Source organism: Lepisosteus oculatus, chromosome 11 (assembly GCF_040954835.1).
Source record: "Lepisosteus oculatus isolate fLepOcu1 chromosome 11, fLepOcu1.hap2, whole genome shotgun sequence".
Lineage (NCBI taxonomy): Eukaryota > Metazoa > Chordata > Actinopteri > Semionotiformes > Lepisosteidae > Lepisosteus > Lepisosteus oculatus.
The window spans coordinates 39,983,913-39,998,475 of NC_090706.1; the positions used below are offsets into that span (position 1 = coordinate 39,983,913).

Genomic DNA, 14,563 nt, shown 5'->3' on the forward strand with positions numbered 1-14,563 from the left:
TTACTCTTCTGTCATTTGGATCTACAAATCTGACTGCCTCGTCTTCCCAGCACACATTAGCCATCTGCTTTGCAGCTTGGTACTGACTTGCGCTGAGATCCCCAAGTTATAATCAAAGCTAACATTATGAAAACACCGCTGGTTGTAATTTTCCATGAGAGCATACAGTCGCTACCAGAGTAAACAACCCCTCCCGCTTCGCCGGCTGGGTCACTGTTCTGTTGTGGATCCAGCAGACTTCCCTACCGTTTCTTGAAGGAGCCCAGGGAATGGACTTCAGCAACTGCATCTGCATGCAACTGGAAGTGCTTTTAAAACTGAGGACAAAGGGTAGTGGAGGGGTGGAACAGGATACCCAGCCATTTTGTCAAAGCCAATAACCCTGGCTCCTTCCAAGACACACCTGGTGGAGATCCTCACGTCAATTAACCTTAAAACGGCCCAGATGGGCTGAATGACCTCCTCTCGCTTGCACTCTTTCTTGTTTTCTGATGAACAGCTGTTCTAATAAGCATGAACCTCATGGATACTGTTATAGTTAGAGGAGCTCTGGATATTAGCATTACTTAAAAATGAATCAGTTCTGATCACTCCCACCATTTTGTTTCCTACACCTTCCACGATTCCCCGGAAGCACGGCTCCGTCGGCTCGCGTCAGGTCTGTGAGCAGGTGCAAATGCACGGCCCCTAGCTGGCAGCTTCGGTCAGTCTCGGGCTGAGAAGGGCAGCCCTTCTAATCACTCTGATGGAGGGCGGCAGCCCAGTGCTGCTGCACCGGGGGACGGAGGAGCTTGAAATCCGATGCTGGTCTGACATGGTGCGAGAGGAGGAGGGGGGGGCTCTGGGTTCCCAGCCCAGATTGCGCTGGGCAGATGTCTCCCCGAGAGTAATCAACATCACAATTGAAATAATTGGTACCTCCACCATCCGCCTGTCTGGGGGCTCAGGGATTGGCTGAGCACTGAGCACTAATTATTGTTAACCCACTTACAGAGAGAAGAGGCTGCAGGATGTGGGGTGCCCCATTAGGCAGTGGGGAGAGCCGGTGGGGGGAGGGGGTTCTTGTCTGTGTGTGTCAGAGTCAGGGAGAACACGTAACTGCCTGTTTACTACCTGATCTCTGTATAGGTTATATATACGTACATGTGTAAAAAAACGCAGCTGCGGAGGCTGTCTGTGTGTCTCATGGAGAGCAGGCTGGGGTATGCAAAAAGACAAATTCCTAATACAAGAAATTGTATATGGCCAATAAAGTGATCTTATCTCTTATCTTACAAAGTTAACAAAAACAGATGTGAAAATAGCAATTTTGTCATTTTTTCTAAAGCTCTTGATGAAGCGTAGGACACACGTTTCGCTCAGAGGTGGCACTCTTGCTCAGTCTGACACATTAAAACGTTTTCAATCATTTTCACCAAGTGAGGCTCTTTCTCTGCATAGTGTGAAGTGAAACAATGTGAAAACAGTGGAACAAATGAAAAATAAAAAAATGTACGCTACACACTCTGGCACATTGAAGTACGGTTGACAGGCGGTGTCCTACAGTGGTCATGACTGGTGGATGGTGATTACTTAACGTTTTAATGGCCTGGTTATTAGGCATGGCCCCATGGCAGAGAGTCTCCACGAGCTAAAGGTCTGAATTTCAGTTTAAATTTCACTAGGACTCATCTAAGTGTGCAGTACTCTTACAGAATCACCATAGACTATAAAACAAGTAACTAGCCCTGCTCCTGAAGACCCATAATGTGTTCTGGTGTTTAGTGCCAGTTAAGCTTTGAATATTAGTGGTTACTTGCTTCATTGAATGGTATAATGGAGTATGCTGGTCTCTTTTGAAGGACTGTTCAGGTTTAACTTAGGAGACCTTCCAAACTCTCTCTTCAGGAGTAGGGCTGTGGATGTAGGTTCTGCATGGTTACTGTGTTTCCAGAGGTTTTAACTTAAATAGCCACAGCTTTCATGTTACTTTCAATGAAGACTCGTTGAAAAGAGTGCAAGAGTGCACAACTGATCACTTCATATCAAGAGACAGAAGGGAGATTGGGTTAAGTTAAACATTTATGAGCTCACCGCCTTGGAAGGTAAATAAAGGGTTCAAAGACTCCTACAAAGCAATGATTTAAGGCCATCATAACAAGATCATCCCTACTAAAACACTTGGTTCACGGTAAAATATAAACATCCTCACCGATGATGTAATGTTCTTGGATGATTAGCACTAACAAAACTAGGTTTGTTTTTCTTTGTCAGCGAAGGTTACTTTTGCTGCAACAGCTCCTTGAATTCAGTCAGTTTCAGGGTTTTCTGGTGGAAATTGGAGCTCTTCATCATTGGGTCTCAACTTGAAACATGAAAGGAAACCAAATTCTTCAGGACCTAAGGATCAGAGAGCTGCAGTCCTGCAGGCTGTGTAGCCAATCTTAAATAGTCAATGAGCAAAAACCTGAAAAGTATTTGAACTCCTTTGCTTGAAGAAGGAATTAGGCATTTCAGAGCCCAGCTGGAAAGAAAGCCAATAGACACAGTGGCTCTCCAGCAGCAGAGATGAATATTCTCAGTATTGGAACATCGTGTAAATGTAGAACGTAAGAAGACAGAAGCTGAATGTGATATCCACAAGCATGCCTACATGTTGTAATCAGAGATTATCTTTAACATCGTGTATAAAGGGGACATACACGGTTCACATACTAAACATCAAAACAAACTGCATAACTCAAATTCACAAGGTTATCAGTGTAAGGACAATCATTTTGTATCAGGCCACCTCACTTGTTATTGATGGATGTGATGGACCGTAGGTAAACTCCTTATGCTGATTAAAATATGTGATCCACAGGGTTGATGGGAGCTCTTCACAGGCCAATGGCACGTGTGGGGAATGCTGGAAGCTGTACAAAAACTGCACAAGCATGATTTAGCGTACACCGGGTTGCAGATGATGCTTGGTGAAACTCTCTCTACCAGCATGATTCCTCTCGATGTTCCTGGACAAACCTGTGCACTGGTCTCTGATCCCTAAATGCTAAACATATTCCCAACACACCCACCCCACACACAGACGCGCATCAGGCTTTACATGTGGTGAACAGAGCCTCCCTGGCACAGCTGCCCCACCTTCACCTGGCAAGAAGGCCCTCGTGTGTTGTGTGTTGTCGAGCCTTCAGGAAGGTCCCAGTGTAGCTCCGTGCAGTCGGGCTGCCTTCAGTCTCTACAGGAGCTGTTCTGCAGACGCTGGACACTCCTGCCCAGAACATCACACCTAGACCTCCCTGTTGACCGGGCTATGAACACCACAGTTAGAGTATCATTCTGCACCCCTGCGCCACACTCGCGGACGTCCTTCAGGGACGTTCAACGCAAGGCCTTGATTCGTCTCTCAAGGGGACTCCAGCGAAGCTGTCCACTTGAGGTGTGGCTCCAACAAACCGAGGACACAAAAGCCTCTTTCTCTGGAGGAGTGGAGTATATCGGTTCCTTTCTGTGTATCCCTTTCTTCATTTTCACCGGGCTGGACAGGAACAAACTCTCCGCCGGTTCCGAGTCAACCTTCTCTCCCGCCAGGAGATTCCATACGTAAGCAGCTATGTCACTGGAGTGTGTCAGGATCCGTCGCAAAAATGGCTGAATAATCAATGACGGTATCCCCATTGTTCAATCACCGGTCTGTCAAAAAACATTGAATCAGCGACCAAAATCTGAATGTATTTTTTAAAGGCCAGCCTTCACCAGTAGAGCGATAGGCTTCTTTTGAACCCGAAGAAGGCTCCACAGCCGAAACGTTGTGTTTCCTTCCTTCTCTTTCCAGCAGGGAATAAACCTTTGCTGGCTTCTCTTGATTGTCAGTATACCCTGTCAAGAATGACATCATCAGCGCAGTCCATATATGGCCGGGCTGGGCCGGCGCTAGGACCCGGCGTTGTAACCTGCGCCTCCCCGCGGTGGTGGTAGCACTAGGACCGAGCAGAACATTAGGTTAGTGCAGAGAAGGACCGTCTCTTTGTTCCAATCTCGAGATCTGTCTCCCCGCAGCCTCACTCTCTCCTCTCCTTTTATTCCATTACAGTATTACACAGGTCTGGATGACTGCGAGGACAGCAAAATGGCTGTGAATCTCAGCAAGAATCGACTGGCCCTGTTAACAGCCTACCAGGATGTTATCAGCGAGACTTCGTCCACCGACTGGTAAGGCAAACGTACATAGGTATCCCCACCCGCTGGTGTGGTGCTGGGGTTTTATTATAAGGCGTAGGCTTGTGCAATATCACTGCCGAACAATGTGGGTACTGATGTCCACGGCCGGGGAATGATGCCTCATCATACTACTGTACGGTTTGCGCTGAAACGCCTCGGATAGATGCAGCAGCAGCCTTTCTGTGGATAAACTCTGGGCAGGCGATAAATGCTTTTGGCACTTGGGGTGCAGCCGTGCAAAATCAGTTACTTTGCATGTTTAATGACCGCAGTTTATGGAAATGTAAGCTGATATCACCTTACGTGATACGGCATGTTGATTTCGTGACAAACACCCCCCCCAACCTTATTGTACCCCCCAAAAGAGAAAAGGTCAGACTTTAACACCAGGGTTTTTTTAGAAAAAGGAAAAAAAAACACTTGATTAGCTTTGGGATTTGATAATGCTTTGCGTTCAACAGACAATTGATTCGTTAGCCATATTTTAGTATTTTTTATTGCACATAATTTTGCCTTTCTTGTTCTCTTTTTTTGGGGGGGCCAATTTACCCCCTCGTGAGTCCGTCACGCATTACGCATTGTCAGAAATCCGAGTAGCCGCTAATGTTTTGCAAGATGTACTATTGTTTGCTCTGTCACAGGCTGCTCTGCCTCGGATGACCGCTAGTTCAGGCTAATTTGTAGTTCCGAAGCTTTTTCCGTTGGTCTTTTTTTTTTTTGTCGTACTGGGCACGGCTGAGGAGGGGTCCACCTCGCTCCTGTCGCTCGGCTGTGCTCCCTGACAGCACCTCCGCGAGTGGTGGAGTGGGCGAGGCGAGAAGGGACCGGCTTTCGGCGCAACAGTCAGCCCCAAGCCCACTGGCTCGGCACACGAGTGTGTGGCGTGCCCTTGCATCCCGTCGGATCCGACGCCAACGGCGTAGTAACTTTCTGCGGCGTTTCAGCTCGGCGGTGGCGATGTTCCTCAGCCCGCAGCCCGTGAGCACCTGGGGTGTGATGGGCAGTTGTTCATGCCTCGTTAGAGGACGCAGTGTTTTAGCTGCGTTTCAGCGGATTGATGAGATGTTTCCTTGGCTGAAGACAGGAGTCAATCGCTGATATAATTATTCATCGGAGCGCAGCTGTGCCGGGGAGAGGGGACAGCAGGGTCTATAGATTTTTTTTTTGGGGGGGAGGGTAGGACTTTCCTTTTGAAAATAACCTAAAGGTTTAAACAGGATGTCCATAGAACCCATTTATATAGAGAACCAGGACTTTTCTATAGGATCTGTAGGTTGCTTTATGAAGGGTGCACAGTGAGTGTGGCGGTATAAAGACATGGAGATGTAATCCCAAAGGCTTGTAACAGGACTGCAGTATTTTGCTAAGGAGGACTGCTGGGAGGAAAGCTTAGGTGTCTACTTGTACTTCTACGAGAACGCAGCAGTTTCACTAGACTGTGGTAACTGTTGCAGGAGTGGCCCTGGTACTGTATTCACCTCTTGCAAGGAGACAAAGACAAAGACTCCTCCCTTTGAATAAGAGCTGAATCAATTTTTAGAATTGATGAGTTGCCTGGACATGAACAAAGTATATGCAGCAATGGGAAAATGAAGAAAACGTGTGACTATCTGAGCTGAACGTACCTACCTGCCTGTGCATAAGTTTATCAAGTCATCTAAAAACGTGAACTGGATCTGGCCGCTTGCATTGGGAGTCTTGTTTTCCCGTTGTAACGTTCATCTGTAGAGGAAACCCGGTTCTTTGCAGGTTGTTGTTTGTTTGTCTTTAATGGGATCAATCTTTTAGACAACTAGATAGGTGGTGGTTTTTGTCAGGTCATCTATAGGTCATTTCTGTACGATAAGAGTTTCTCCTGTGTGTATGTCGGAACACTTTACTCCAGTGCTCACATCCCTGTAGTGGCTGCCTGTTGACCTTTTACATTTGCTTTAAAGAAGCTGATGTCACTTTCCTGAAAGAAGACGTCACTTAAAAGAAGTGATATCTATATCCTTCATGGGTTAGGGTAAGGGGCTTATGTTTGTCCAGGAAATACTCCACACACTCCAAATCATTTGCAAAGGTCTAAGATCAGTGAGTGGATCACTGAGCATTGTCTTCAGCTGGTTGGGTTCTGCAGATTTCTGTGGCTCCAGATAAATTAATTCCATTTCACATTAGGACTGTCTCAAGTGAATATTATTTTAGGTTAAAGCAGTCATGCATAGCTGGACTGGGGCTGTCCTGCAAGCGTTTGTGTCTTGTTTTGAATGCGGCGCTGCTTTGTGATGTGCCTTGGAATGACAGTCGCTCCGTCCTCATGAATCTCGTTTTCACAGAATTGCTTTCATGCTGCTGGAAATGGAAAATTTGACATTTGTCCTCCAATGTGATCCGAAAGAATAAAAAGGAGTGGTGTGAAAATGGGGTACCTAATATGGACTCCAAGGTCTTCTTCAGGAATAAATGAAACGTCCTGTTTGTTCCTACAGTTTGCAGACACAGCTGGGGGGTCGTAGTCCCAGGTGTCACTGTAAAGTGACCAAGAGCATTGTAACCAATATCCAAAATAAAACAGTGTTGCTTATGCTTAATTCTCAATTAGTGTTGGTCAAACCTAACTCTGAAGGGTTTTTCTGTTTATCAGTATTGTAATTCTGTTTTTAAACTGAAACGCATCTGCAGAACTTCCAAGTAAGTAAATCTGGAATTTCCTTACAGCTCTGGGGTCTTGGGTGGGATTCTGGACTGGGATGATTTCTGAGTGGAGATGTTTCCTCCTGGTGCTCCAGGACCCTTCCAGTTAACTGGTTCGGTTAGCTGGGGTCTCTCAGTTGTCTCTGTGTGCTCTGGGCTGGACTGGCCAGGATAGGCCGCATGCTGTGTTAGCCCTCATCAGGAATGGGAGGCTTCTGACGGTGAATGGATTTCAAGAGGCCCTGTTGCCATTTTGTAACTGGGTTCTTAAAGCTTTGAACTGTTGTGAATAACTGGCACACACGGTGCTTTTGGGGGTGGCACTGTGGAGCAGTGGTTGGCACTGCGGTCTCCCATCACCGGGGTCCCGTGTTCGATTCCTGGGGTGCTGTCTGTGTGGACTGCATGTTCTCCCCGTGTTCATGTGGGTTTTCCTCTGGGCGCCCCAGTTTCCTCAAGCCCAACGACATGTGGCTTTCAGTGAACTGGCCCCGGTGTGGGTGTGCGTGTCCGTGTCTGTGTGCCTGCCCTGCGATGGACTGCTGTCCTGTCCAGGGTGTATCCTGCCTTGTGCCCACTGCTTCCTGAGACAGACTCCGGGCCAACGTGACTCCCGACTGGGCAAGCCACTGCTGGAAGTGATGCGATAATGACATAGATCTGGTAACATTTTAGGGGTTAAAAACATGCCGTGAGTGTCTTTTATGTGTCCTTTTGGTAAAACATCTGCACTCCGCCTTCTAAAAAAATGTAAAACATCTCACCAGAGAGAGGTATTTTTTTTTCTTAGTGGGAATTTCAGATGCCTTTTTTCCTCCGATGTCTTTTGCTAAGTAAGGTCCTGTGGGAAAGGGAGGTGTTGGAGTTTGAATCCAGGATTTCCATGTTAATATCAGGGTGGTAGCCGGACTGCCTCAGCCTCCACACCCCTGGCCTGCAGGGAAGTGGAAAGTCGCACCTTGGCCTTTTGTGGGCTCAGCCCATTGTCTGCAATACTCTTGAGGAGCAAGCCGTGAGAGTCTGAAGCCTCTGGTGCTGTACTGTGTATCGCGTTGTAGCAACAGAGCATTTGCAGTCCTGTCGCTAACAGTTCTGCTTCTTACCGAGTTCAGTCTTACCTGTCTGCTTTCAAGATGCCTCCTTTGATTGCAGGATGAGGGAGTGTCCTCAGGGCTGTCTGTGAGATGTCATTCCAGCAGCTGCACCATCTCCAGCCTCTGCCCAAACCCTCAGGCAGTGCATGTGCTGCGCCTACAGCTGCCTTTTCTCTAGCAGCAGACTGGACGACACGCCCCCTCTACTGATTGCAATCTTGAGAGTGCACTGCACTGCGCTGCGCTGCACTGCGCTGGGTTCCTCTGGTTAAATTCTGGAAGTACTTCTAGCGAGGTACTGTACAAAGCTGTGTTTTTCAGAAACCCACTAGTTACCCAGGGAGTGGGTATGACCTAGAGCTGAGTGAATGCTGTATTCTGCATCAGCAAGAAAGACACAACAAATGAAGATCTCAATATAAGGATTTCTTTTGAACTTTCAAACTCCTTTCCCCAGATTTGTCACACATGGGGGGTGGGGGGAAATTATCAACAAGCTGCCGGGTTCTTGATAGAAGCAGAAAATGGCTTTGTAAGTCAGATGTTGCTGTTGCTATGGGCAGGACATTGCAGGGCAGAAGGGTGACCATGTCTCTCTGAAGCTGAGCATCTTGTTAGCGTTGCCAAGGGCATTTGTCTCTGAATGGGAATTGCATGTCTATTGTTTTTGTCCAAGTGGAGGTACAGTACAATGACAGAACTGCAGACAGCTCAGTTTCTAGGCTGATGCTGAAATGGCACCAGGACATTCACCTTTGTGTCCACTTCCTGATATTTGTTTATTTATCTGATCTTTGAAGATAAGGAGCTCATTGCACACACTTAAAAAGGGGCCCTCATTAATCTCAAGTGAAGTGAGAACAACAAAGGCAAAACACTGAACCATTTCCTTCTCCACACAATGTGATAAGCCCTTGTTTTTGTATCAGGATACATTTTCCAGTCAAGGTTCAGAAAACAAAACCAGACACATAATAGGCCTGTTCCAGCGCATATTTCTTTTTCCATTAATAGCAACAACCAGGCTTCAAAGCATGCATTATATCCAGATAATTGACCTTCTTGGTTCACCCAGCTCGCCAGTGAAAAGCTTAACCTCCTCTTACTGTCGGTTTGTATCAGTCTGGAGCGTCAGCTTCATTCACTCATCTAATCCCTTGGTATTAAATTTGGAAGCAGCCGTTTAAAAAAAAAATAATTTAGTCCTAGCCAGTGGGTTTTGGTGACCTAATCTTAACACAGTGAAACCGTTAAGGTTTCCTACGTGGAGCGTTGTGATCAGTTTCATGATCTTAAGAGGCTCTGATGTTGGACCCTGATGAAAAGCATGACCTGTGTTATCGAAGCTTCGGTCATAATTCTCACTTGGTGTAAAGAGATGGACCCCAGTCCGGTGAGAGAAAACTGCTCCAGAGTGAAGTACGTGACTTAGGGCCTCTCCGCACTGAAGTCTTCAGTCCTGCAAAGCACCTGCGTGGTGTGCACATTCCAAGTTTGAATGAAACGTTTGTTTGCTGCAATACTGGCATGGAGTGACACGGAAATATCTGCTCTTATTGACACTTGGACATTTGGATGGAAGCATTCGTAAAAACATGCTTCCATTATCGGGAAGGCAGAGGGCACACCCTGCTTCAGCTAGATCCCTGAGAGACAGCCCACGCAGACTCTGCACAGCAGGTGCCATAGTCCAGACTCAAAACCAGGACCCAGGATCTGTGAGGGTGCAGCACTGACTGCCACGTTTCGGGCTCCTAAAGGGAATGGATGCCGAGAGGCTACTCTTGGAGCCCCAGAGCTGTAATGCCCTGTACTGAGAAAAATATTTCAAACACTTTTTCAACCAAAAGAAAGACTACCCGAAACCAGAACGTCCCGTGTTCTGATGGATGATCGTGCCTTTCAGTCTCGAATGGCTGGAGTATTTTTAATTTGAAGAGCAGTGGCCATTGCTCTTGATATGGCAGGCCAGCTGCAGTGATCTGTATTGACTCATCAGAACTTTGCAGGAAGAGGAGAAAGAAACTGATTCAACTGGCCAGAGGGGGGGGACAGACGAATTCTTCACATAGCTGTGGCCAAGGAGTGGAATAAAAGTAGAATAAAGCTCTTCCCGCTGGGTCAGTGGGAGGTTAGCGAGTGTTATGATTTAACCCTGTCCCCTTTCTCAGCCTGTTAAATTTATCCTAAGAAAATACAGAAATGAATTTCTTGAAATTCAGATAGTAATTACCCCACAATTGCATTATGGGAATAACCTCACAATTAAAACGGGAAAACCTTTGCTTGGTAAACCCGGATGATGTTCATGGGCCTCCCTAGGGCGCCCAAAGAAAGAGCCGGTGAATTTCTGTTCCTCTGGCACGTCACAGGCCAAGCAGCCAATTAGGAATCGGCACTCCCAGCATTCTGAGTGATGCAAACTGTCCGCTCTGGGTTTATCCAAGAATCTAAAGAAGGGCAAAGCTAGGTGCATGATCCTGCAGGATGTGCACAGTAGGGGGGGTCAGAATATTGAGAGAATCTGTGGGGCTGCGAAGATGAGGACTAGAATTGGCCAGTGTTCTCCTGGAAATATTCCTGAAAAATGTTAAAGGTTCTAATGGTGCAGAAGTATGGGATAGCATGGATTTTCCATTATTGGCTGTTAAAGCTTATTTTGCTTTCAGACCACTGAACATTACCACTCTCCAGAGCAGATGAAACATTGTCCTGTGCTGTCCAAAGTTGCAGACCATATAGTGATTGATAATCTGTGGAAATCATAAACTATATGTAACTCTATATACTCGTGGTACTGAGTGTCAAAGGAATTTTAAGCCAAACCTGTCCTGCCTTGTTCAAAGAGCAGAATAGTCTGTATTATGTACATTGTCAGCTTTTTGCTTGACAGTTAGACCAGGCTAGAGATTTAGTTGTTTGTTGTATTTAGTGTTCAGCCTGTCTGAGTTTGGTTGGCTCTGAAAGTCTGGCATGTGAAGACGGCACTGTATGATGCTTGTAGATTTGCACGAGATAGCAAAAAATAAAAACAGGAAGACATGGTTTTCAAAATGGCTGGTCCCTTTCAAGGTGTTGTTTCAGGATGGTGAAGGCTACACCCCTTCACATGGAGTTCTCATCCTGAAAGCGGAGGTTTTGGCCAACTTTCTGCGATCTAAGTGCACAGAGAAGAGAGCATCTCCATCTGTCTCGTTCTTGCTCCGAGCCCGGGTTAGGATGCAGGAAAGGAAGGGAAACTGAACACGTAAATGCTTCCCTCCCCCCTCCTTGGAGACCCAGAGAGACTTCATCAGCCCAGCTCCTGCCTGGGAGCGTACTGTATGATGTCCTGCGAATACGAATTACATCGGTACTCCGAGGCTGAAAGCCTCACCAAAGCGGTATTGGAACCAGTTTGTTTTTGCTCATTTTTAAAGCCTTTTGTTACAATCCGAGTTTTGGCAAGCTGCTTGAGTAGGGGCTGTGACAGCATCGGGCGTTCAGTCTCCAGATAGATTTTGGGATTGCCATTTAACGATTGTGTAGGGTCACTGGTGCCTCCCTCGCACGGGCAAAGGAGAACCGATGCCAGCAGACCTCTGCTGTGGAAGCAGTGCAGACAGGGGGTCCGATGGAAGGCTGGACGTGGTTCTGTCATCTGACCGGGCGCTGGGATCACCAGCCACCGTTGCGTGGGGAACGGAGGAAGGACTGGCCCACTCGGGATCTGTTCAGCGTTTGGCGTCTCTTGCCCGGTTGTAGGAGTGGAGTCTCTAATTAAACAGCTGCCTCTGGACTGGCGCGTCCGCCCTGCACTGCGAGCTGGTGGGTGAAGGCCAAGCCCAGCTCTCTGAACTGGATAGCTTGTCGTTGAGCTGCACTGCACTGGCACTGCCGACTCCCTCGTCGCCTTGAGCCGTTCAAATGAGCAGCCACTCTGCCGGATGTCTCGTTTTATTTATTCAGCATCGCAACGTGGCAGGACGCGTGTTAGCCTTGTTGTTTTATAAAAATGTCAGAACAATTTCATTACAACTTGAGCTCCACGCATCTTTTGTTTCTCTTATGCCAGAAGGAATATCTCTCCACATTTTTATTTAATAACAAAAACGGCATGTATTGTGTGAGAAATGATGTTTATGCTGTGGCCATTCTGGGATTTGGAGGGCTCCAGCATAGACAACAATGAGCCACGGTGATGCAACACCAAGCACAAAATAGAGCAGACCTAAACTATTGAAGTACGCATTGCTTGGTCTCACGTTATGTGTTATGTGGTTGTTTTTATATCATGTGCTTCTGTGCAGCAGACACATGCAGTGGTGTCACTTTCTTTCTATTGCCTTGTGTTTGCAGTTTGCTTTTAATCAGAATATCTTGGATTGGAGGGGGGATTAAAGAAGATTGACAGAATGAAGAGGGATGTATTTTCTTTCCTGTCACTCAGAGGTGTCTGAAGTGAAAATACGTGGCTTCAGTTCATGGAAACCCGAAGGCTTCCCTGGTTTTTGTGAGCTCTGATGTTAATTACTAGGAAAAGAAGTTGAATCGCCTGTTTTTTTTTTTAGTTCTTAAAAAAGTGAAAGATACTGTACCTGTACTGCTGTTGAGGCTTGGCAATCTTATCCATGACTGGCTTCCAGAGTGCCATGTCTTGTATCGACTCTAGTAATGCCAAAGGCAAGCTTGCATCACATAAAGAATTAGCAAGCGAAATGGAAATGTGATAATACTATTATGCAACCTTGCCTTTTTCGGCATGAGAGGCTTTGAAGCCGTGAGCACAGAAAGAGAGCTATGAATTTAAAAAGCATACTACTGACCTACAAATGGATAAAAGACATTTCCAGCAATAGAAATCTGTAGTTTTTGATTCTGAAGGAAACTTCTTGGCAGGTTCCATTTTTGGTAGGTTCTGTGCAAACGTGCTTTCTGTTTCCCCCTTGAGCATGAGCGGCCGGGTGAGTTCAGCGCAGGCAGAGTGGGCTTTGGAAAGCAGCGCTGCCGGAACAGTGTAGTCTGTCCTTCGGGGCTCCTCAGGGGAACAGCCAGTCCTGTCCAGCGCCCGGTAAGAGACCTAGAGAGCAGGGGTGGTGTAGTCCAGTCCAGTCCAGTCTACTCCAGTCTTCAGTGGCTGCGGGCATCACTGGTCTTTATTCCACCTCTGATCTTAATTCACTGAGCTAATTTGTTGGGCAAGGAGTCAGATTTGTCTGTTTGTGTTTTCAGGTCTCAATCAGTTGCTAATTGAAAGGGGCCTCTAAAACCAAGGAATCAGCCCATCCAGGATTGCAGCCGCCCATCTGTGACCTTCAGTAGCAGAGAATGTTAACTGTTCATTTTAAATACGGAGACATTGAAGTCAGTAGCCCAGTGGTATGTGAACAGTATTTCAGGGTAGGCATGGCTTTCTTGGTTATTGCTCTGTGACAGAAGGGAAGCTGTAAATACTCTGAGGAACCCAGTGGGTCTTCCCAGGTCTTCGGACCGGCACACAAAAGTCGAGCCAAGAGTCACTTCTGATGCTTGCCATCCCTTCGCCAACCACAGGGGCGGCGGTGTTACAGGGGGGTTAGACCTGCACATGGCCTGGCCTGGGGAGTACTGTGGTATTTAAATCACTCATGGTTGCTGTCATAGGCTCCTTTATTGTACAGAGTAACTCTTGTGGTCTTCCTAGACCAACTTCAATCCATTGCGATGAACCATTAAAGGATCAGTATATTTCCTGTCAGCAGGTTGTTCTTTGTTTAAGAGCTCATTGGAGTAGCATCCTTATTTGAAGATTTTAAAAGTCATGGTTACACTTCGAAAAGAAAAGACAGAGAAAATATAGTAATGATAATGTATAGGCTTTAGCATGTCTTACAAACAGGCTACTACTTTTAAATTAAAGTCATCTGCTATGGGAACACTAGCTAATTAAATGAACTCTACTATGGGCTGAATGCAGCCCTATAAAACCATTGAGTGATTATAGAGCTTGATTGTAACCACACTTCCTGCAGGGGAATGCTGAAATCTGCAGAGTGTTCAGGCAGTAGGACACACTCACTCCGTGCACTAGTGTCAGCTGCTCATTTGTCAGCGGCATGATACAGATTGTGAAATGAAGCATTCCAAGGTCCTAGTCTGATCACAGGTCCTCCTCCGTATAACTGCAGGCTTTAACATCCTAACTTCCTATCTTCTTGGATGACTGCTTAAGCCCCGGGATTGTTTTAACTCAAACCTACCCTTCCACCTGCTGAATGGCTGTGTGTGTTTTAGAAGACCCAGCACTCATGTGATGCTGGCCTCTGTACTGCTGTGAGACAGCACTCTGTTCCACAGGCCATTGCTCAGAGCTCTTCTGGTACGTTCATTAAATGTCCTACTTGAGCCTTTTGGCACTGGGCGGCAACGTATCCTCCTTCAGTGATGTCAAGTGAAGTGAGAATAAATGACTCCCCCCTGGTGCTCCTCACCGATGCCCATTTATTTAGTAGAACCTAAAAACTAAACTGAGAGCAGGAGGCACTTCTTTAGCCCAAGCATTTTGGGAGTGTGGATCAAGCTACCCGGCCATGTTATTGGCTGTATGAGGTCTGTGGGTCACTTCACTACTTACT

The 14,563-nt window shown here is 46.7% G+C and overlaps 1 protein-coding gene across 8 annotated transcripts in view; it reads left to right on the top strand.

Annotated features, from left to right (window-relative positions):
* The first annotated feature begins 3,889 nt into the window (after positions 1-3,889).
* The window catches only part of dbn1 (drebrin 1), an 87,501-nt gene continuing 76,827 nt past the window's right edge, over positions 3,890-14,563 (top strand). For 5 of the 8 annotated variants that reach the window (XM_015349913.2, XM_069195309.1, XM_069195310.1 and 2 more), the window contains exon 1: positions 4,009-4,188. In XM_015349913.2, coding sequence (XP_015205399.2) covers positions 4,106-4,188 — 83 coding nt within the window. In that variant the 5' untranslated portion in view covers positions 4,009-4,105. The other 3 variants (XM_015349908.2, XM_015349911.2, XM_015349909.2) reach the window with 2 other exon arrangements.